Below are 25059 nucleotides of genomic sequence, written 5' to 3'. Positions count from 1 at the left end.
TATCATCTTCTTTAGTGTATACTATTAAGCCTAAAACCCAAAATCCATTTTACATTAATCCACAGTTGTAAGTGATACCTTAAAATAAGCTAGCTGGCTTTTGTCAATTTTTTTCCAAGTAGAAAAAGGAAAGGTAGTGAGACTTCTTGGATACTCCCTCTTATACACAATTTCTCCACTACACGGCCCCAGAATTGGTAACCCTCCCTTTTGGCCAAAAGCTGAAATGATTACTATTTATGTTTGCTACTGCATGACACATTTGATGTATTTTCAGTGGTATGCTACACTATGCCTTGCTTGCATTGATGGTGCTCCACATTTTTATTAAGGAGTAGCCCTATCAAAGATCAGAAAAGCAGTATTTCAGTCTAATTCTGAATGCTAAAACAAATATACATTCCAAGTAAGGTTCAGTAAAAACAAATTATGCAATGGAAGAAAGCAAACAGCTACGAAGGAGCGATCTTGCTTTTGCAAGAGAAGCATGGAAGAAAGGATACCTACCCCAATTGTGACAGCAGGCTAGCTGCAAACAACTTGTGTATTATGTTTCACTTATCATGAAATGGGAACTTCAGATGGTTTGATTATTAAGTTTCAGTGTAGCTTAAGTACCCCTATATGCACTGCTAACTGCTGTTTTGAAATTACTGAACAGCAATATGCAATCACATCCACACCCAGGATGACAATGCTGTGATTTCAGGGTCCTGTCATTTTTCTATATTGATAGTAATCGGCGCTTAATTTATACCACAGTCCTCACAAGGGGAGCTTTTAGGTGTTTGTCAAACATGCGCGCATGCACACGTTATATGGGACACGAGTTTTTTTTTAAACCAGGCGTACAGTAGAACACATGGGAATACCAAACCCTTACTGATGTAGGTCTAAATACTGACTAATTCTAGACATTAAGTACCTTTCCCAGAGTAAGAAGAGCTCCGTGTAGCTCAAAAGCATGTCTCTTTCACCAACAGCAGCTGGTCCAATAAATGATATTACTGTACCCACCTGGTCTCTCTAATTCTAGACATGACTCTCAGGAATTAGTATAACCAATAACTGATTAAAAGAGAGGCTATGGGGTATCTTTATTTCTCCCTTTAGGAGAAATGCAGTTCAACCTGTGTTTTATTTTTTAAAAAACACTCAGTGATGCAAAAATGTAAATTGCAGATATGAATTAGTCTCACAGCAATTTAAATAGTTTCCTTCATTTAACATACCGTATTAACAGAAACTATGATTTCCCCTACAGTGACTGGGCTAGACCACTGAATAGTCTGATCCCAGAAGAAATAATGCTATCATAAGCTTACCAAATGCTGGTCATTCAGAAGATGCACCACCCTGGATGTCCAATCTCCCATGGGAACGAAGTCAGGAGAAGTTCTGTACAAACGCAGCAAGCACAAGGCAGCACTCTGCTTCACGCTATCCATGGTGTCTCTGCAAGATAACACCTCTTTTCAGCGCAAATTAAGAGTCTTGGTACTACACAGTGGACCAGTATCTGTCATGCTTTTCACAGGCAAACAAACACTATTATCCAGAAGTAAACAAGAATGGAAACCACCACAAGGGGTTTTAGTTTTTTGTTTTTTTTATTAAAAGTATTAGATCCCTTAGTTAATTATTTAAATTACTTTCAGCTACTTTACATTTGTTATTAAGTACTTTGATAAGTGGTTTAAAAATTTGGCTGGTTACAGTAACTGGTGTAACTTCTTCTGCATCCTTTGCTAAACACTATTTGGCAACATAAAAGCAATAATGAGCCTTGCCTCCTAGAGCAACAGTACACAGGAGATTTTTCTTCACTCTATAGCTGTAAGTACACTAGTGTTAGAGATGTGACAAGTCAGAGTAAAGCAATACCAATGATCTTCAGACAGAATACATCTGCAACTAGGGAAGGGATGAGAGTGAAACCAGGATGTCAAGGTAAATGTTCGTAGTTGAAAAATTGTTTACAAATATTGTATGACCTTTATTTCCCAGAGAAGAGATACCAAAAGATGCTGTCTGGAGAGCACCATCAAACTCCATATACTTAATTTGCCTTGTCCATTAAGAATAACTCACAATCTTTAGGAAACGTGATTCACGAACAAGCTAATACATTTAAATTTCTAGGGCATTACTTGATTTCTGTAGCGGTATCCTGCTTGGTACCACATTATGGAACTAAACGTTTTCCTTTCAGCCACATGACTTAAGACAAAATTAAATGCAGCCCTTTATTGTATGGGGAACTGGTAGCGAATCCTAAATTTAGATTAACACTAAAATCTAAATAACTTTTGAAATCCAGCAAGGACAAAACCCTGAGGGCTAAACTGTCTTTTGCTTTATCATGAAATTCTGTTCAGGCTTGGCTAAGCTCTGCAATGTTCAATCACCATTTATTTACCTTCTGTTGCTTGTGTACATCAGGAAAGTCAAAGTAACTGACTATGATTATTCTAACAAGCCAGACCCATTGCTGCTGTTGCTACAGCAACAGTATCACCACAACACTATACTAGGAGCAACTGGAAGAATGGTTTTTAAGTGGCAAAGTCAAGCTGTTAAAGTAGAAAATGTTAGATTTACAATTGCATGTGCACAATTAAGGTTGCATGTGCATTGTGATGCAATTTCTAATTATATGATCATATGCAATTTTTTTCCACAGGATCCTAGGCATATTCAGTGCACAGGATGAACAAAGCCAGAATTAATCTTGCACAAGCAAGTACATCTGGCACTATCTGGAGGGCTTGACTTTACAACCCAATTATCTTTTTAGTATGTGATACATTCAAATATTTTTCTATTACAATGATGAGAGGTGAATGAGGCAACCAAAAATCTAGGTAGTATTTCAAAAAGTGTATGAGAAGGATCCATACAAACTAAGAGTACTTAAAGAATTTTTTCACTTGACCAGAGCTCGGAGAGCCGGGAAGCAGAATTGAACTGAATTACTACCTGGAGGTTTTCATTTCTTTTAAGTCCTGAGAATTCTCATGGACATAGGCCTAGTCCTATGATCATAATTTCTTATTTACACAGTTACTGGGGTGAATTCCAGTCAGATAATAGTTGCAAAACTTTTGTTTGGGCCACGGTCTTGCTGGGCAAAACAGGGAAAAAAGATTAGTGGCAATTTAAAAGAAAACAGTCACTCAAATGATTTCCTGTGGATATAAAACCTTGCCTATTCCTATGTACACCTAGAAAGGAAATGTGGATTTTGGAGGAAGCTCGAATATAGGGTGGGAAAAAAAATTCACCTTTCTAATGAAATCATAGACAGCAATAATGAGCTTCCAATGGAGTACATTTCTAATAAGGAAATAGTTGAAGTATGGTGTTTTCAGATTCATTCGCTGCCCATTTTATTAGGATTTATCTGAACAGGAAAAAGGAAACAACTTTTGTTTTCCCAGGCAAAATATTTTGGATCACACTTCTGGGATAAAAAGTAGATATTTTTAAAAAAATTCATAGATACGTGGGTAATGAACTGGACTCTGCAAAAATGCAATTTGGGTTATTAGCCAAGAGATAATTAGGCCAAAATATTTTAACTTGTGTACAAAAAGTTAGTTTCGATATCTATGTTTAGTCACTTAAGCAAGCAACCCGATTTTCAGGTGTGTTGAGCACTTACCTTCAGTTCCTGACGGCAATTGGCACCTCTAGAACATCAAGTCACGTAGGTGCGTAAATATGGCTTTCGACCCCTAACTTCATGCTGAGAACCACTAGTACTACCTATTGTTGTATAGTTGTTTCAAATACAATACAATACATACCCAGCTACAAGTATTTTTGGAATTTCTCCAGCAAATGCTTCTGCCATTTCCCGACTACCCACATTGGCTATACAATGCAAAGCTAGTCCCATGAAGGTGGGGTTGCGGCTGGCCAGGTCATTCTTGATTGCATTGTTTATCAAGCGGATCAGCTCACTGTTGGAGTTCACTAGCACGGAGATGAAAAGATATCCCTGTGGTTCAGAAAAGGGACAAGAAAAAGTAATATTTCTGATAAATCAAGTCAGCTAAAACGAATTTTATGTCATTTGCTAATATTGTAAGGTATTCTATGCACTCATGCAGTTCCCCTCCAGCAATACTTGTCCTTACAGGTCTCCCAAGAGTTCTGTGTAAATAAGTCCCTGGAATTTCAGTCCAATAATAGAATAAAGAGGTCCAGAGTTGCAGAGTACGATAGCAATGTCTTCAGGGGGAAAGGGGGAGGAGGGGGAAAATCACATGTACGTTCCACCCAAATCATATATTTTGCTCCTCAAAGACCCAAGCTCTGCTCAGTACTAGTCACACACCATCACTTCACACGCACCTAGTAAACGCTAGATTTCCTCTGAGTCTAAAATGTCTAATGTTCTACAAAAAGAAAGTACCTTGTCTAATGGAATGTGTGTTTCTTGATAAGGTACATTAAAAATGTAACATGACTAGTCTTCTGTTGCAGTTAGTGCAACATTTATTTTAGAGGTTAAAAAGGCAAGAAAATCCATCAAAGTTACTTATTCAAACAAGTAAAGGACTCATATGTACAGCTAAAAGTTACTCCGCAATCCCAGCTAGAACCAAGCTAAGACCATGCAGAAAGAAGGCAAGAGAAAAAAAAATTATTTAAGCCGCTAGTTATATAGTGAGGCAGGACAGGATAGGCACCTAGGCAGTATGACATTTCATAGATATTTCCTTCTTCAGGGTTGATAAATTACTCACAATTTGTTTCTCTGTGTATCTGTTAGAACTCAGTAGGTTTACAGCCTCCATGTGGCCAAAGTCAATATCATGCCCCAGGAGGAAGATGAAAAGTAGCTTGCAGACATACTTTTTCTTACTGTAACCATCCAGAGCCTTGTCACCTAGTAAACAATTAAGAAAAAACATATTTGAAAACCAAGACTCTTTGAAATGCAGCACAGGCCAACATTTGTATATCTCTGTATTGCCACACACTAGCATTCTAGTACCACACAGTACCATTCAAGTACTACAGCATGTGCTAAATGTTGTTTCAAGAGTTCTAGTTTTACCCTGTCAGGTTTCATTATTTATGTTTAAGGTTCTTTTGATCCATTAAATGGAAGAATCTATGAAGTGCTTATTACACAATACAAAAGTTATTGGGTAGCTTGACTAGATATTCTGATAGACACTCTGACTGTAAAAAAAAATATCTATTAATACATTCAGATTTAAAACAACCCAAAGTGGTGTACAATACTTTTGAACTAAGCTTCAAAGCAATCAAACACTGATCAGATGTCTCTACAAAACATTGGCACCAGAACACCGGTAACCAAATATACTAGGGCTGTCGATTAATTGCAGTTAACTCACACGACTAACTCAAAAAAATTAATCGTGAAATCATACTGTTAAACAATAGAATACCAACTGAAATTTATTAAATAAATATTTTGATGTTTTTCTACATTTTCATATATACTGTATTCCGTGTTGTAATTGAAATCAAAGAGTACATTAATTTTATTACAAATATTTGCACTGTAAAAATGACTGACAAAAGAAATAGTGTATTTCAATTCATCTCATACAAGTACTGTAGTGCAATCTTTGTCATGAAAGTGCAACTTACAAATGTAGATTTTTTTTGTTAAATAATTGCTCTCAAAAACAAAAACAAAGTCCACTGAGTCCTACTTCTTGTTGAGCCAATGGTGAAGACAAATAAGTTTGTTTACATTTACATGAGATAATGCTGCCCTCCTCTTCTTATTTACAATGTCACCAAAAAGTGAGAACAGGCATTTACATGGCACTTTTGTAGCCGGCATTGAAAGGTATTTACGCTCCAGATATGCTAAACATTCATATGCACCTTCCTGCTTCGGCCACCATTCCAGAGGACATCCTTCCATGCTGATGACACATTAAAAAAATAATTTAATTAAAATTTGTGACTGAACTCCTTGGGGGAGAATTTTATGTCCCCTGCTCTGTTTTACCCACATTCTGCCATATATTTCATGTTATAGTAGTCTCAGATGATGATCCAGCACATGTTGTTCGTTTTAAGAACTCTTTCACTGAAGATTTGACAAAACACAAAGAAGGTACCAATGTACTATTTCTAAAAATAGCTACAGCACTCAACCCAAGGTTTAAGAATCTGAAGTGACTTCCAAAATCTGGGAGGGACGAGGTGTGGAGCATGCTTTCAGAAGTCTTAGAAGAGCAACACGCCAATGCAGAAACTACAGAACCCAAACCACCAAAAAAGAAAATCAACCTTCTGCTGGTGGTATCTGACTCAGATAATGAAAATGAACATGCGTCAGTCTGCACTGCTTTGGATTGTTATTGAGCAGAATCCGTCATCAGTATGGAAGAATGTCCTCTGGAATGGTGGTTGAAGCATCAAGGGACATATGAATCTTTAGCAAATCTGGCATGTAAATATCTTGCAATGCTGGGTACGACAGGGCCACGAGAACACCTGATCTCACTTTCAGGTGACATTGTAAACAAGAACCGGGCAGCATTATCTCCTGCAAATGTGAACAAACTTGTTTGTCTGAGTGATTGGCTGAACAAGAAGTAGGACTGAGTGGACTTGCAGGTTCTAAAATTTTACATTGTTTTATTTTTTAATCCAGTTTTTTGTACATAATTCTACCTTTATAAGTTCAACTTTCATGATAAAGAGATTGCACTACAGTACCCGTATTAAGTGAATTGAAAATTCACATTTCTTTTGTTGTTTTTATAGTGCAAATACTTGTAATCAAAAATAAATAAAAAGTGAGCACTGTATAGTGGTATTGTGTTGTAATTGAAATCAATATATTTGAAAATGTAGAAAACATCCAAAAATATTTGCATAAATGGTATTCTATTATCTTTTGAATCGTGCAAATAATCTTTTTAATCGTTTGACAGCCCTAGAATATACAAATGTCAGTTTTGTCCCACAATCTGTGGAAATGGCAAAGCCCTAATACTCTGGATTAAGGCATTTAAGTATTCTACAACAGTTAATGCACACATCAGGAAGTGGAGGAAGAGTGACAAAAACATTATTTTGATTATGCCTTTTTATAAAGTCTGAAACATTACAATGACTATCATGTGTACAGGCAATAAGGTAAGATTAAGTTCCTCTTGAATACTTGCTATCCAGTCAGCTTTACAAGTCAAATTTCAAGATGGTTTAGATTACAAGGTTAAGGTGTTTTGTTTAAAAAAGTGGTGGTGGGGATTGCTCTAAAACAGTTTACCTTTTATGGTTGTAGTACAGACCTCTAAAATATGTACTTCTGAAAGCTCATCATCATTATTTTCCAACCTTATTTTCTCTGTTAAAATCCTATTGTAGCGAACAGATGACTAAACGGGAGGGGGGATATGATAGAGGGCTATAAAATCATGTTGTGGAGAAATAAATAAAGAAGTTTTATTTACTTCTTCACATAACACAAGAACTAGGGGTCACCAAATGAACTTAATAGGCAGCAGGTTTAAAACAAAACGTAAGGAATTACTTCTTCACACAACGCACAGTCAACACGTGCAACTCATTGCCAGGGGAAGTTGTGAAAGCCAAAAGTATAACTGGGTTAAAAAAATAATTAGATAAGTTCATAGAAGATGGCTAATAGGTCCATCAGTGGTTAAGATGTCAGGGACACAACCCCATGCTCTGTGGCCCCCTAAACCTCCAAAAAAATGGGACTGGATGACAGGGGACGGATCACTCAAATTGCCCTGTTCTGTTCATTCCCTCTGAGTCATCTGGCACCAGTCGCTGTCGGAAGACAGGATACTGGGCTAGATGGACCGTTGGTCTAACACAGTATGGTCATTCTTATGTACTGAACAGTACAGCCAAAGCCATCTGGCTGTAAGTGCAATCTTTCCGGCAGATGATCTGTTACAGTATAGGAATTATTTTCTTGTAGAGAAACATGAACATTGTGCCTTTTGGCCAACAGCCTCTTCCTTTCCCCATTCAAGCCTACAAGGAAATGTCTAATTATCAGATAGTTTCCTAGAGTTCTGTAAGTGTAACAAAATTTCAGGGAAAGCTTCTCCCAGAAGCTTATAAAAACTTTTCAGCTATTTTTGCCTCACTCAGAGTGAGACAGATATATCTGTCAAATCAATTACCATTCTTTTTTGATGGGCAGCATTAGTCAGCACTGGATTATATGGAATAAAGCCTTATATGAAAGATTACATAAGAGCAAATATGATTTGGGGACAATCAAAAATACAGCAGCAAAACCCAACTCACTGCATGTATTTAACAGGCTGAGAAGTGACCAGCTAAACCTACAGCACCTGAATCAACAGGCCAGTTTTCAAACAAATCCATGTTTATGTAGTTAAAGAAGTGACCCTGATTTTCAGAGGTGCAAAGTACCCACAACTCACTGACATGTATTGATAATCAGGCCATTTAATTTGGTGGTTAAATACTGAGAAACTTCAGCATTCACATCTATAAAGATGTCCAAAATTTTTAAGCGCTGCTATTACATAAATTCAATTAGTTGCAGTTGACATAGCAAGCTCAGTGACTGTACAAAATGTCATAGACAGACTGCCTGGCATATTGCAGATTATGCCTACTGGTTGCAGTATTGCCAAAAAACCTGGATGAGGCTCCGAAGAGCCATAAGATTTAGGGAGAGGAGGGGGATTGGGAGGGGGAGATATTTGCTTTTTCAGCCTTGAGGGTCCAAATTTTCAAGTTTCTCTACAAGCATGAAAGCTAACAAATTTTTAAATTATAGTAAAGATTTTCATGTTACCACTTGATTCCTGGAGCTAGGGCTTGAAGAAAAAACCAAATATCACTAGACTTGTGGGAAAAAATGGGAAGAAACTGTTTTCTAACCTATATCAGACAAGTGTAGATATGACAAACTGACAGAAAAAAAAACAAAAAACAAACATAAAAAAAAAACCACCACGATGGCCAGCATGAAGAAAATCCCTTTACATATTCTGAAACTTAAGGCAAACAAGATTGCCTTGACTTCTTGAGACCATGAGTGCCAGAACAATTAAATCAAGGATTTAAATTAGCCATGAATCATGCCTGTGCTTCTGCATATAGTACTCCTGGGGGGATTCTGCACCACGGCGCAATGCAGAATTAATATTCTATGCCAAATTTCATTTCCCCCCATAGAACTGATGCTGCAGAGCTGCTGGCTGCCACTAGGGGCCGCTGGATCAAGCGGAGCACAGCTCTCCAGACTCTGTGGGGGAGGAGGTGAGGAGTGAAGGGGGAGCTGGAGGATTCTGAGCAGCTGCAGTTCCCAGCAGATCCTAAAGGAAGGAGGTGGCGTGCAGAAAACTCTGTATAAGCCTGGGACCCAGAATCAGGCTGTTTCTCTCTCTGGATCTCTGGAGGGGTTGGGGGTGCCCCACAGCTGGGCTCTGAGGGGTAGGAGGTGCGGGTGTCTGAGACCAAAGGGGCAGTTTTCTCCCCCCCAACAGGTGCCTAGCTGGCACATGTGGCACACCCATACTGAGGCACCCAACAAAAGCATCATAGTGGCTTCTTTAACTCTGAGGGAATTTGTTGTTGTCGTCTGTATTGTTACAGACATACTTGCTGACAGGGATTTTGAAATAAATTACCAAAAATAATTGAAACTGGCATGATTATACAGTGTTATTTTGACAAATAAAATATGCAGAATTTTGCAGAATTTTAAATTATTGTGCACAGAGTTTTCAATTTTTTGTGCAGTATTCCCGCAGGAGTACTACAGAAGCAGCAACACAGGTCAACTGACAAAATAGTCAATGTTACTATGCTGTTCTTGCTGGGGAAGCACTAAAGCAACAGCAGTACAGCCAGACAGGATCTTCTTTTGCTGATGGGACAATCTATAAAGAAGCAAACTGAAAAGAGCAAATAAATCTATCCTTCCCTCAGCAATGAATCATGCTTACAACTCTGCTGATCCTGCGGAAAGACAGCACTATCAGCAACAGCAGTGGAGTGAAAATCCACTAGATTCATGCAACTGAGTGAAAAAGGAACAGCAGCACCTTCAGGGCAGGGCAAGCAAACAAAGGAGGCAAAAAGTGGAGGGAGGGAGGGAAGGAAGACAAGAGAAGGCAATAGTAAAGAGCAAGTGGGACAGACAAAATGGGTGGGAAAAAGATGGAAGAGGAGCGAGAACTGGGAGAGATGGCAGCTTGGATTTAAAAAATGTAAGATGGATACTGTAGAGCAAGGGTAGGCAACCTGCGGGATGCGAGCTGATTTTCAGTGGCACTCACACTGCCCGGGTCCTGGCCACTGGTGGGGGGGGGGGGGGGGAGGAGGGGGGAGCTCTGTATTTTAATTTAATTTTAAATGAAGCTTCTTAAACATTTTAAAAACCTTATTTACTTTACATACAACAATAGTTTAGTTATATATTATAGAAAGAGACCTTCTAAAAACATTAAAATGTCTGTCTGGTGATGTTCTCCTCCTAATACAACATGGCAAGAAAATCCTCCAAATATTACAGAGAGTTTACCTTCCAATGACTTCATAAATATCTGCTTCAATTACCTTTGGTAAATGAAATAACCAATCATTCATTTTCTGATATAGCTGTAAGAGTAATCTGTTAAATTAGCAAAATAAATCATTGTAGTATTTGTACATTCTAAAAAATTAAACCTACATCAATCTCTGAGTTGTGAAGAGTATGTATTAAGGTTATAACAACCAACAAGAATGCACTCTTATGTAGAAAACATGATTAAATCGAGTCTTCCTGACTAGTGATTTAAATTATGATTTAAAATCTAATCCACCCTGCTACCTATTCATCTTGTACATGTGGCAGCAGAGATGCGTATCGGAGGAAGAAGAATAATTTGTTTTAGGGCTGTCAAGCAATTTTTTAAAAATCGTGATTAATCATATTATTAAACAATATAATATGACTTATTTAAATATTTTTGGAAGTTTTCTACATTTTCAAATATAATGATTTCAATTAAAACACAGAATACAAAGTGTACAGTGCTCAATTTCTTTTTTCTTACAAAAATTTGCACTGTAAAGAACAAAATAAATAGTATTTTTCAATCCCCCCATCGCAAGTACTGTAGTGCAATGTTTTTATCATGAAAGTTGAATTTATAAATGTAGAATTACAGACGCTCCCCGACTTTCACAAAATTTGAGTTACGCAAGGCGTTCGGGAACGCTTGCGTAAGTCAGAAACGTATACCCCACCATTACGCAAAAAACTAAAACACTATTTCTAGCTTACGGAACTTTTTCCGTAAGTGCGGATTTGCGTAAATCGGGTTTGCGTAAGCCGGGAGGCATCTATATGTAAAAAAAAAAAAAAAAAAAATCTGCACTCAAAAACAAAACAATGTAAAACTTCAGAGCCTACAAATACGCTCAGTCCTACTTCTTGTTCAGCCAATCGCTCAGAAGAACAAGTTTGTTTCCATTAGCAGAGGATAATGCTACCTACTTCTTATTTACAATGTCACCTGAAAGTAAGAACAGGCATTCCCATGGCTCAGTTGTAGCTGGCGTCGCAAGGTATTTATGTGCCAAATGCTCTAAAGATTCATATGTCCCTTCATGCTTCAACCACCATTCCAGAGGGCATGCATCCATCCTGATGACAGGTTCTGCTCGATAATGATCCAAATCAGTGTGGTCTGATGCATGTTCATTTTCATCATCGGAGTCAGATGTCACCAGCAGAAGGTTGATTTTCTCTTTTGGTGGTTTGGGTTCTGTAGTTTCCACATTGGAGCGTTGCTCTTTTAAGACTTCTGAAAGCATGCTCCACACCTAGTCCCTCTTGGATTTTGGAAGGCACTTCTTATTCTTAAACCGTGGGTCAAGTGCCGTAGCTATCTTTAGAAATCTCACATTGGTAGCTTCTTTGAGTTTTGCCAAATCTGCAGTGAAAGTGTTCTTAAAACAAACAATATATGCTAGGTCATCATCCGAGACTGCTATAACATGAAATATATGGCAGAATTTGGGTAAAATAGAGCAGGAGACATACAATTCTCCCCCAAAGAGTTCAGTCACAAATTTAATTAATGCTTTTTTTTTTTTTTTTTTTTTTTTTTTTTAAATGAGCGTCATCGGCATGAAAGCCTGTCCTCTGGAATGATAGCCAAAACATGAAGGGGCATACGAATGTTTAGCATATCTGGCACGTAAATACCTTGTAATGACGGCTAAAAAGAGCCATGCGAACACCTGTTCTCACTTTCAGGTGATATTGTAAAATAATAAGCAGGCAGCATTATCTCCTGTAAATGTAAACAAACTTCTTTGTCTTAGCTATTTGGCTGAACAAGAAGTAGGACTGAGTAGACTTGTAGGCTCTAAAGTTTTACATTGCACTCAAAAACAAAACAGTTATGTAAAACAAAAATCGACATTTGTAAATTGCATTTTCATGATAAAGAGATTGAACTACAGTACTTCTATGAAGTGAATTGAAAAATACCATCTCTTTTATAATTTTTACAGTACAAATTTGTAATCCAAAATAATATAAAGTGAGCAGTGTAAACTTTGTATTCTGTGTTGTACCTGAAATCAATATATTTGAAAACGTAGAAAAACATCCAAAAATATTTAATAAATTTCATTTGGTATTCTATTGGTTAACAGTTGATTAAAACTGCAATTAATCGGAATTAATTTTTTAAATCACACTTACTTTTTGAGTTAATCACGTGAGTTAACTGCGATTAATCGACAGCCCTAGTTTGTTTCATTTTGTATTACAATATAAAATCTAAGATGGATTCCAATTCCAAAGACTAAATTGAACTGTGTATTGTTTGTTTAAATAACCTTACTATTGTTTAAACACAGCTTTATTTTAAGTACTGTATGTTGTGATAACTCAACAGCTCCACTTTAAACACATGCCTGGGCACACTTATGTATGCTGAAGAAACCTCAATTTGCACTACTGAAGTCTCCATCCTAGCACTTATTCTGATTTTTTGCACAGTTTATTGTAGTCTGAAATTGCATAAATACCCCTTGTCCATGCTGAATTTCACTACAAACCCCCACTCCCCCCGTGTTCTAGTGACAAAGTATTATATATTTTCCTCTAACCCCCAACAGCAAGTTCATATTTTGTTCCTCACAGGAAACAGAAAGGAACAGGAAATGTTTTTCTTCTGATCAGGTTCTCCTCAATGAAAAATATATACGTAAGTTTCTTTAACAACTTATGTTTGAAATTCAGCAGAAACAGGAAGGAGTCAAAGAATTCTGGTCAGCAGTTTCAACCACAACGAACAGAACAAAAATGACTTCTTTCCCTAGAAAACTTGGTGTTCTTGTCATCTGATGGAATTACTATCCATTGATGAGGCAAATTGCACTGTTGTAAAGAAGGGCAAATCATAATTTCAAATTTCTTCTTGTTTTTCCCCTACCACTTCAGAGATTTTAGCACCAGATTCTAGAGCCTGCACACACCAATAGGAACTGTAGTTGTGGGTCATGCTTCTCTCAGACACCTAATCAATATAGGAAAAGCATACATAAAAAGCAACATTATGAAGTCTCCGCTAAATTTATTCCAACCAGAAACCTAAACAAGGATAATGTACAAATAATAGTTTATAAATGAAGTCACAACAGAAAGGGGAAAATTAGGAAAACATCTCGAGCAGTCAGCAATTTTACAGCAGTTTTTAAAGTATAGTCTATTGAACACTATCAGAAAGAAGAGTAAGAACACTCAATTCTATGTAAATTGACTGTCTTTACACAAATTAAAGTAACGGATAACACCCAACCAGTCCAATTAGCTTATGTGGGTATTAGTAAAGTGGGGTTTTTTTGGAGCCAGTAACCAACTGGAATGTAAAGATTTCAATTTTATGTTAAGGGGGTAATGGTTTACCTTCAGGAGAGAGAAAATACATTCTGTTGCAAAAAGTTTGCTTACCAGTTTGTGCAATTGAATGACAGCTTTAAGTTCTATATGACTTGCTTTTGTGTAGTTAGTACACTAGTTCCAGCATTCCAATGGACCAGCAGATTAAGTATTCTGGGTGTAAACCCTCATATTACAGCTTGTAATGTGCTATCTAGTTTTGGTAGCTTCTATGTTCACATCTATACACTTCAGAGTAATTTATGTACTTCTGCCAGCAAGTGTGGCAGGAATTCTAGAAAGGAGCCTAACTGAACAGTTTAAGTGAACAAGCAAAAGTCTCCAGGAGTTACTTTACAATGGCAGTTATAAATCCTCGAGTACTTAGTTGCCAGCATACTAGCAGACAAGCTTACTATGATACCTACAAATCAGGAAGCACAATCAGGATTTAAATATCAGTTTACAGTAAAATCTGTTAACCACCTCCAAGAATGTTTTATCTAAAGTAATTAAATTTAAGTTCTATATAAACTGGGTAAAGAAATATTGCTTCAAAAAGTGTTAACAGAAAATGTGTCAGTCAGTCGTCTGCTAAGACCAGCCTTTGGCATGAACATTTTTGCTTAGACGAATGAAGTATTCACGTTATGCTAATACAAGCAACTGGTTGTTGTAGTTCTTGGTATAATCATCAAGCACCTGTCCCGCATCCTGTCCATAGCCCTTTCTTAATCATTTGGTAGAAAGCGTATTAATGATGCATCTCTGCACACAATTTGGGGAGGGGAACAGTGACAGGACTTTCAATTCTGATAAGAAATCAGAACAGACCATTACAATTACAGGATCTTTCAATAGCACAAGTTAAACAACAAACATTTTAAGGATAAAAATGAAGCATCTTAGGTTAGAGTGGCTGAGCTTTAGTAGAGGAACAGTTTAGTGAGTTATTAGAGCAGACAACTGGGATTTAGAGCTCCTCTTTTCTTACCCCAGCTCTACCACTGACTTACTACACTGAGAAGACAGACACAGTTTGCCTGTAGAATCAGCATATAGCTGGCATCTGAGACTAGTTTTTCACAGCTTCAGGGTTTAAAGAGTGCTTTGAGATCTTCAGATTAAAGTGATTTATTAACCCAGTAAGCTTCCTTAAGAAACAGTCATGTAAAGAGAGCCTCATTGAAAAGTACAGTTACCTGTTCCATAACTGGTGTTCTTCAAGATGTGTTGCTCAGGTGTATTCCACAGTAGGTGGGCATGCTCACCACGTGCACCGGTGCCAGAAGTTTTTCCCTTAGCAGTACCCATAGTGGGGGAGCCCCGCTGCGACCCCTGGAGTGGCACCTGTATATTGCACCATAAAGGGGGCTGCGCGCTCCCCCCACCCTCAGTTCCTTCTTGTCAGACAACTCCGACAGAGGGGAAGGAGGGCAGGATGTGGAATACACTTGAGCAACACATCTCGAAGAACGCCAGTTAGTTATGGAACAGGTAACTGTCCTTTCTTCTTCAAGTGAGTGCTCATGTGTGTTCCACAGTAGGTGACTCCAAGCTATACCTGATGGAGGTGGGTCAGAGTTTTAAGGGTTACCTGGGCGGAGTACCGCCCTACCAAACCCAGCGTCATCCCGCGTTTGGGAGACTATCGCATAGTGCGATGAAAAGGTGTGGACAGAGGACCATGTAGCAGCCCTGCATATGTCCTGAATAGGGACATGAGCCACGTAGGCAGCCGAGGAGGCTTGTTGAATAAGCCTTCACTATAGGAGGCGGGGGAACCCCTGCCAGGTCGTAACATGTGCGTATGCACAAGGTGATCCAGCGGGAAATCTCCTGGGTGGAAACCGGTCGCCCCCTCATGCGCTCGGCTGATGCAATAAACAGCTGGGGGGGGGGGGGGGGGGGGGGGGGGGACACACTTCCTAAATGGCCTGGTTCTGTCTAGGTAAAAAGCCAGCACTGTAAGCACATCTAATATGTGCAGGCGCCATTCCTCATTGGAGGAATGGGGCTCAAGACAAGGACCGGGAGGAAAACATCCTCGGCTTTTCACATAGATCAGACTACCTTCGGCAGAAAAGCCGGGTGGGGGCGGAGCTGGACCACATCCCTATGGAAGACCGTGTATGGGGGCTCCGAGGTCAAGGCCCTGAGCGCCAAGACCCGGCGGGCTGAGGTGATGGCCACGAGGAACGCAACTTTCCACAATAGTGGGACCAAGAACACGTGGCCAAGGGCTTGAAGGGGGCCCTGTGAGGCGGGAGAGCACTAGGTTCAGGTCCCACAGCGGGACCGGGGGTCTAGCGTACGGGAAGGCCCGATCCAGCCCTCTTAGGAACCGGGACGCCATGTGGTGTTAAAACATCGAGTGGCCCTTCACCGGGGAGTGGAAGGCCGAGATGGCCGCCAGGTGCACCCTGACTGAGGAGGGCACCAGCCATTGGGTCCTAAGGGACAGGAGGTAATCAAGGAAGAGTTGGAGGGGTGCGGAGAACGGGGAATCACCCTTCTCCCTCGCCCACCTGGAGAACTGATACCATTTTGCCAAGAAGGATCGACGTGTGGACAGTTTCCTGCTTTCTAGGAAGACCTGTCTAACACTCTCCGAACACCTCCCCTCTTCCTCATTTAACCATGGAGCAGCCACGCTGTCAAGCGGAGCGCAGCCAGTTTGGGATGGAGGAGACGTCCTTCCTCCTGGCAGAGGAGGTCCGGCCGAAGCAGCAGCCTGTGCGGGCAGGGGGCCACTGAAAGCTGCAGGAGGGTCCCGTACCAATGCTGACGGACCCAATCCGGAGCTATGAGGATAATTCGCGCCCCGTCCACCTTCACCTTCTGTAGGACCTTTCCTATCAGGGGAAAGGGTGGGAAGACGTAGAACAGGTAGCCCGACAATGGAATAAGGAACGCGTCTGATATCGCCCCTTCGCCCTCCCCCACCCTGGAGCAGAATCGTGGGCACAGGCGATTCTGGACAGTGGCGAACAGATCTACCTGGGGAGTGCCCCAGTGTAGGAAGAGACACCTGGCCACCTCCCTGTGTAGAGACCACTCGTGCTGTTGGGAGAAAAACCTGCTCAGGTGATCTGCGAGCATATTGCGCTTGCCGGGCAGGTGAAAGGCCCTCAGGAGGATGTCATAGGCTATACAGAACTCCCACAGGAGTTGGGCTTCCTAGCACAAGGCCGCTGAATGTGTGCCCCCTTGCCTGTTGATATAATACATTGGGGTCGTATTGTCCATGAGGACTCTGACCACCTTCCCTTCTAAGTGCTGGCGGAAAGCCAGGCACGCCAGGCTTACTGCCCTGAGTTCCCTGATATTTATGTGCAGGGACAATTCCAAGGGCGACCATCTGCCCTGGGTCCTGATGTTCCCCACATGGGCTCCCTATCCCAGGTCTGAAGCGTCCGATATCAGATCTAGGGAGGGAGGGGGCTCCCGGAAGGGGATACCCTGGAGCATGTTGCCCGGGAGGGACTACCATTGTAGGTTGGCAACTATATAGGGTGGCAGTGTGACCACCTTGTCCAGGCTGTCCCTGGCCTGGGAATACTGGGAGGCCAGCCAGAGTTGGAGGGGCCTCATCCTGAGCCTGGCATTTCGCACCACGAAGGTGCATGCTGCCATATGGCCTAGGATTTGCAGGCACATCCGTGCCGCCGTCACAGGGAAGGCCGTGACCGAGGTGATGAGGCCTTTGAGCGTCTCGAACCTGTCCTGGGGGAGGGAGGCCATGACCCCCAGCGAGTCTAACAGCGCCCCTATGAAATGTATGCGCTGGACTCGGGCTAACGTGGATTTCTCCTCATTTATCACTAGGCCTAAACTCGTGCAGGAGTCTATCAGGAATTCCACCTGCGCCTGGGGACCGAGACTTGCCCTTGAGCAGCCAGTCGTCCAGGTAGGGGAAGATCTGCAGCCCATTCCTCCTGAGGTGGGCTGCAACCACCGCCATACATTTGATGAAAACCCTGGGGACCGTAGAAAGACCAAAGGGGAGGACTGTAAACTGGTAGTGGTCTGTCCCTACCAGGAAGCGTAGGAAGCGCCTGTGGCCCTTGAAAATGTGGATATGGAAGTACGCATCCTGGAGGTCCAGGGCTGCGAACCAATCCCCCGGGTCCAGGGACGGGACAATAGAGGCCAGGGACACCATACGGAATTTGCAGCGAACCAGAAACTGGTTGAGATGCCACAGGGCGAGGATGGGCCTGAGCCCGCCTTTCGCCTTCGAGATCAGGAAATACCGGGAGTAAAACCCCTTGCCCCGAAATTCCTGAGGTACCCTCTCCACCGCGCCTAGGGTGAGGAGGCGCGTCACCTCCTGACTTAACAGAAGGGCGTGCTCTGGGTCCCCTGGGGCATCCTGGGGTGGAGGGTGGTGCAGTGGGGTTGAAACGAATTGCAGCCTGTACCCCTCGGAGATGGTACTGAGGACCCACCGGTCCGACGTTATACGGGACCAATGTACCCTGAAGGCGGATAAACGGTTGCCAAAAACCAACTTTATTAACTGAGGGTGGGGGGTTCCCTGGCAACAGGCCTCTTGTCCTTCGTGGGGCCGAGCGGAATTGATGCTGAGATCTGCGCCTCTAGTCCCTAGGCCTCTTGGGTGGGGGCTCGTATCTGCCCCGTGCAGGGGGAGGCAAGGGCTGCGGTCTGGGCTTGTCCTTGGCTAGCGGGACATAGAGACCGAGTGTCTGCAGGGTGGTGCGGGAGTCCTTCATCCCATGCAGATGGGTGTCTGTCTGGTCTGCAAACAACTCTTTGCCATCAAATGCCAGGTCCTGCATCAGAGCCTGGGACTCTACTGACAGCCCTGAGAGGGAAAGCCAAGATGCCTGTCTCATGGAGATTGCTGTGGCCGTCGAACGAGCTGCCATGGAGAGCTGCTTTTGCTACCGCCGCACCCTCATCAAGCAGCACCCTAAAACTCTTTTTTGTCCTGCTCTTGAAGGAAGGGCTCAAAGTTGGGAAAGATCCCCACAAGTTAAAGTCAAACCCGCTCAGGAGGGCTTGGTGATTTGCCACCCTGAGCTGGAAACTGGCAGAGGAATAAACCTTTTTTCCAAAGTGTTCAGTCTCCTGGCCTCCTTATCCTTAGGGGTTGGTGCGGGCTGACCATGCCGCTCACGGTGGTTGACTGACTCCACTACCAATGAGTTCGGGGTGGGGGTGAGTATAGAGATACTCATGCCCCTTTGTTGGCACAAAGTATTTACGTTCCGCCTTCTTGGAGATAGGTGGAAGAGAGGCCAGGGTTTGCCATAGGCCCGTGGAGATGTTAGCCACCCCCTGGTGAAGCGGCAGTGCCACACAGCTCGGTGCCGAGGAGGAGAGGACATTGAATAGATTGTCCGGTGGCTCCTCCATCTCCTCCACCTGCAGCTGTAGATTGGCGGCTACATGCCGGAGGAGCTCCTGGTGTGCCTTGAAATCCTCCTGAGAAGGAGGAGGCGGTGCCACTCTGGACTCATCCGGTGCTGGCAGGGCGACCTGGATGGCCCTTTAGTGCATTGGGCGGTGCCAGTAGGTCACACTCCGCATCCGGGTGCGGTGCCGGTGGCGCGGCACCCGAGGACTGCTCTCTGTGCCGAGGTGGGGACGCAGAGGGGCTTGGGATGCCCCAGCCACGGAGCGGGGACTTTGCGGTGTGGGCGCCTGGGCCACGGTGCCCACTGGCACTACTGTCCTTGCCATGGCGCCCCTTGCCACTGAGCAGTCTGGGGTCCCACCAGGGTTATCTGTTCCTGGGGAACGGTGCGGCCCAGGGAAGGGCGGCTTGGAGCCGAGGTAGAGATGACCAAGGATCGCACGATGCCATAGGAGCGGCTCGACCGATGCCATCCACGTCGAGTCCTGCCCTAGGATTTCGACCTCGACGACGAGTGCAACACCGCGGGGCTGGTGAGTGCCGGGATGCACACTGAACATGGCGATCGTCGCGATATGACGGGCGGTGGCGAGACCCGCTATCACTAGACGCAGAGCGTCGACGCTTTCCGTGCTGGTGCCTGCGGCCCCTTCGCATCGAGGACTACTCAGGCAACTCGCTCCCCGGCGACCCCGACAACAGAGTGGAGTTCTGTTGGGGGCTACGGGAGGGCCCGGTGGATCGAGTGGAGGTCTCGACGACCGACATGGCCGGTGAGGGCTGGGAGCCCAACGGCGGCTTCCCTCGGAACCGGGGCCCCAGCTCTGGCGGCCCGCTCGGTACCGGCATGACGAGGATGTCATGCGCCGCCTGGGCTGCCTCCGGCATGGAAGGAGCCCGTATCAGCGGGGAGGCACGTGCATACGGGGCCGGACTACTCCGCTCCGCACAAGTCGGAGGTCTGGGTCCCGAAAGGGATCGTGGGCTGGCCAACTCAGGTCCGGCCTCACCCCGGTCCTTCTCACGGCGTCGCTGGGACTTGCCCTGCTTCTTGGCCGGGGAGCGGTGCCGACTGGTGGATGGGGCTTCGCTCCGCACTGAGGACACGGTGCCCGGCACCGGGTCGGGTTGGCGCGCCGGTACCAATGCCGATTCCATAAGTAGGGCCCGGAGTCGGATCTCGCGTTCGCGTTTAGTCCGGGGATTAAAAGACTTGCAAATTTTACACCACTCACTTATGTGAGACTTGCCCAGAGGCAAAGACACTTGGAGTTTGGATCGCTTCTGGGCATGGAATGCGACAGGAGTCGCACAACTTGAAGCCTGGGGCACGGGGCATGTCCCGAGCCAGGCTACCAACTAAAGAAACTATCTACTGATGAACAAGTACCATTAAGGCTAGAATCTCTGCAGCGAAGGCCGGAGCACAAAGTTCCAACTACCTTCACTGGCGGCAAGAAGGTACTAAGGGTGGGGGGAGCGCGCAGCCCCCTTTATGGCACGATATACAGGCACCACTCCACGGGTCGCAGCGGGGCTCCCCCACTATGGGTACTGCTAAGGGAAAAACTTCCGGCACTGGTGCACATGCCGAGCATGCACACCTACTGTAGAATACATATGAACAATCACTCGAAGAAGAACTACTAGTACTCATATCTTCACAGCCATGCTTACAATTTACCACTGGGGAAAAAGGCACATTTCTAGATGTTTAAATAAAAGGGCTACATTAGAATTTTCTTTCAAGACAAAGACTCCTAGATTTCACTCTTTACACACCAACATTAATTGTATTCTCTATTCTCTCTCCTGGGCCTGTATTTTGTTTTGATTTGTGTACAAGAGAGAGTGTTTGAAACAACAGTCAAGGAAGGCCCAATCCTAGTGGCCAAGTTTCCTTGTACTGAAAAATCCAAGTCGATAGTTAGCGTAGATCCTTAGCCATTGGGAAACTCCAACACACTGGGGGAAGGACTTCCCTGAAACCGACATAAAGGCAGTGCTAGAACCCAGGTCTATGTACTTGGGCTGCCTGGGCTCCACCAGCTGGGGTATAGAAGTTCCCTTTTTTCTAAAGATCTCTGTGCCATGGCATGCAGTGGGATGGGAACAGTCACAGAGCGCGAGTCTGGGGCTAGCCAGCCACCCTTGAGAAATAGCCACAAGGAATTCTTCATCCCTTCCTACAAGATAATTACAAAAGAACTCATGGTGGGTCCATTGGTTGGGGAAGAGTAGGAGTGAAAGCCAGAGTACTGGAGCTATATGGGCCAATAAAGTCTGAGGATGCAAAGCAATGGAGAAGATGATTGGATCTGAGCAATGCCAGAGCAGGCAGGCAAAGGTGTGCTAGGCAGAGAACACTAAACTGTGGTGAAGGAAAAAATAAAGGCAGCCACCAGCATTGCTTCCTAGTACCACTCCCTGCCCACCCCAAGCTCTGCTATCAGTAAGCTCTGCACTGTTAGACTGGCTGCCCTCAGGCAATTTACACAGTATCCAACCAGTAAGCACCTCACCTTAACTTTCTGCCTACAGCGCCAATATTTCCAATAGGATTAGTTAACTGGAACTAGCTGGCAATTAACTCAATTTACATCAACCAAAACTCTCTCTAGCCAGAGCATTTGTAAACACAGTCTGGGACAGTAGTATGCCCCCAGGCCTCAAGAACTCCTGTATAACAGGCTCTTCAACTGCAAGCTTTCCAACTGCCATACACATCACATTTCATCTCTTATTATCACAATGTAGAATATCAAATTATACTGTGAAGATAAAGTAATTCTCTCTCTAATTAAAATGATTCTAAGTTGAAAATTAAGAAAAAGTACACATGGTAAACTAACTGGAGAGAGGCTTTTCTGCAAGGAACACACAAGTCACACACAACATTTAACAAAGCATAGGCAGAGCACACAGCAATACTTAGTCATGTTTGCGCAAAATTTTGTAATAACCTTGGCTTTGATGCATTATACTTTTGACAAATTACTCAGGCTGAAATTCAGAGTGAAATCCTAGCACTCAGGCTGAAATTTTTCCATGTTGGTGGCTAGAATTTGTTAGTCTTAAAACTTCTTAAATAGCTAAAAATCATCATAATGCTTACACACAAGGAAACAGAAGTAAGGTATCATGGGCAACCTAAATTGTAGCATTTCTTAATTTTTAAGCGCTTGACTTTGTAACACAGAAAAGAGTTCTTTAGCTTATGTAGTTTTTTTTTTTAAAGCAAAAGATGAAGATTAAAAACAAGTTACATGATCTATAAGAATCTCATTATGCATCAACAAGGACTGAACCCTGAACTCTCAGCAGCTGGAGAAGGCGGCCATTATTTGGGGGGGTGGAGGGGAAGAGCAGGAGAGGAGAAAAGAAGGGAAGGGACTCTGTCGGGCCACTTACTAGGCCTGAGGGAGCACGGCCCAGCTCTGCCCAGAAAGTGGAGGAGTTCCTTCCCCATGTTCACTTCTCAGAGGGGTTATGGGTCACTGGAGCTATGTGCAAATCCAGAAGGATTTTCAGAGAAGCCCAGCAAGACACTTGCTCTGCACCACAGTACCCAGTGTGTATTGCTGTTTTGGTGGTGGTGGTGGTGGTATGAGCCCAGCTTCTAATTAGTATGTTCAGTAATTCTCAGCAACATTTTCTCTGCTTTTGTTAGAATGCTAAACAATTGTAGTTTTCAGAAGTTTGCATTCAGATTTGGCTAAAACTGTAATTTCATTGGAAAGAAAAGGCTTTGGGCCATCTTTCTCACCGCTACATGGCAGAGAATCACTGGAAACAATGGAAGTGCTAGATCTTCTCAGAAAAGGTCACAAGGACCTTTTATAATGAAAGCATTAGGCAACTTAAATATGGGGGAGCTAATAACAATCCCTATAACAAAAGGACAACAAAGAGTCTGGTGGCACCTTAAAGACTAACAGATTTATTTGGGCATAAGCTTTGGTGGGTAAAAACCTCACTTCTTCGGATGCGCATTTATTATAGTATCGGGGGTAGCCGTGTTAGTCTGTATCTACAAAAACAACAAGGAGTCTGGTGGCACCTTAAAGACTAATAGATTTATTTGGGCATAAGCTTTGGTGGGTAAAAACCTCACTTCTTCGGATGCGCATCCGAAGAAGTGAGGTTTTTACCCACCAAAGCTTATGCCCAAATAAATCTATTAGTCTTTAAGGTGCCACCAGACTCCTTGTTGTTTTTGTAGATACAGACTAACACGGCTACCCCCGATACTATAATAAAAGGGTGCTGCATACATTTGCAAAACAACTTTTCTGTGCTAGTGCACAATTAAGCCATTATGCATTCTCTAAGGCCATGTCTACACTACCACTTATGGGAGCAAAATTTGTGTGACTCCAGGGTGTGAAAAAAAAAAAAAAAAACCACCACACAAAAACAGCCCCCTGAGCAACATAAGTTTCGCCGACATAAATGGCAGGGTGCACAGCGCTATGTCTCCCACCAACATAGCTACTGCCGCTTATGGAGGTGGTTTCATTACATTGACGAGATAGCTCTCATCGGTATAAAGCGGCTACAGAAGCAATCTTACAGTGGCGCAGCTGCATCAGAACAGTTGTGCTGCTGTAAGCATGCAGAGGCTTAAGTCACCAAGTTCTTAATGGCTATGCCTCCAGTTACTACCCTACCAGTGTTTAAAATATGTTGGTTTATAAAGGTTTTGAACCCAATATTGGATGTACTATTTTCAGGCAGTTCAAAATTCTTAATAGGGGTGTTGGGACAGATTTCAATAGTTTAAAAAAAAAAAAAAAACCACACCTAAGGCAGGTGATGAAATAGATGTTAACAGGATTTTTTTCCCCTCCAGATATGGAAAGCTATCAACGGAGGGCAGAGGCACAACCAAGAGAGGAGAATATACAAAAAGGAAATATAGTTTATTGACCTGTGAAATAAAGAGCTGTAAAGAAGATGGATACAACAGGCAGCAGGTGATGCTAAAAACATAGTAAAAAAGAGATAATGAAATAAAGCAAGCACACAATTTAGGGTTGTGAAGTTTATTTCACTGGAAGATGTACCACCAATCTTGGCTTGGGGAGACAACAGGTTACTGCTAATGGGAACGGAGTCAAATTGCTCCTTAATATTGGGTGTACAAGCAGATCTAATGGCCAAGTAAAAGTGCCACAGCAATACAAAGATTTTAAGAATTTTAAGCCCTGTTCCACAACAACATTCACTTATCTATGTTCCCCTCCATCAATTAACAAGCTCTGCTTTCAGAATAAAAGACACTTTTGTTAACCAGCAGAAAATGTCCCTGAGGAGGGGAGATTACAACATATAAATAATATGGATCAGGGCTAGCTAAAGGCAATTTCAGTGCAGACTGCACAACTCAACTTAATTTTAGAAAGCCATTTCTGTTCAATGTTCAGGAAATGCCAACATGAAAACTCTATAATAGCAACAAGAGGAAGACTTAACTTTGTAAGTCTTTAATGTTTGTAATGCAATCACACACCACTGAACAAAAACACTGACCCAGGAACCTATCCTTGCAACAAAGCCCGATGCCAACTCTCTCCACATATCTATTCAAGTGACATCATCATAGGACCTAATCACATCAGCCATGCCATCAGGGGCTCATTCACCTGCACATTTACCAATGTGATATATGCCATCATGTGCCAGCAATGCCCCAACCGAACAGTCTCTACACAAAAGAATAAATGGACACAAATCTGACATCAGGAATCATAACATTCAAAAACCAGTG

The 25059-nt window shown here is 42.9% G+C and overlaps 1 protein-coding gene across 12 annotated transcripts in view; it reads right to left on the bottom strand.

Annotated features, from left to right (window-relative positions):
* AP2A2 (adaptor related protein complex 2 subunit alpha 2) overlaps positions 1 to 25059 on the bottom strand; it is a 101730-nt gene that overhangs the window by 43348 nt on the left and 33323 nt on the right. For all 12 annotated transcript variants that reach the window (XM_042862186.2, XM_042862188.2, XM_008164502.4 and 9 more), the window contains exons 3-5: positions 4755 to 4897; positions 3810 to 4003; positions 1326 to 1455 (exon numbers count right to left, since the gene is read on the bottom strand). In XM_042862186.2, the coding sequence (XP_042718120.1) occupies positions 1326 to 1455; positions 3810 to 4003; positions 4755 to 4897 (467 nt within the window). The remainder of the gene's footprint in view (positions 1 to 1325; positions 1456 to 3809; positions 4004 to 4754; positions 4898 to 25059) is intronic.

Source organism: Chrysemys picta, chromosome 4 (genome assembly GCF_011386835.1).
Source record: "Chrysemys picta bellii isolate R12L10 chromosome 4, ASM1138683v2, whole genome shotgun sequence".
NCBI lineage: Eukaryota > Metazoa > Chordata > Testudines > Emydidae > Chrysemys > Chrysemys picta.
This window is presented reverse-complemented; position numbering and strand designations above follow the sequence as displayed.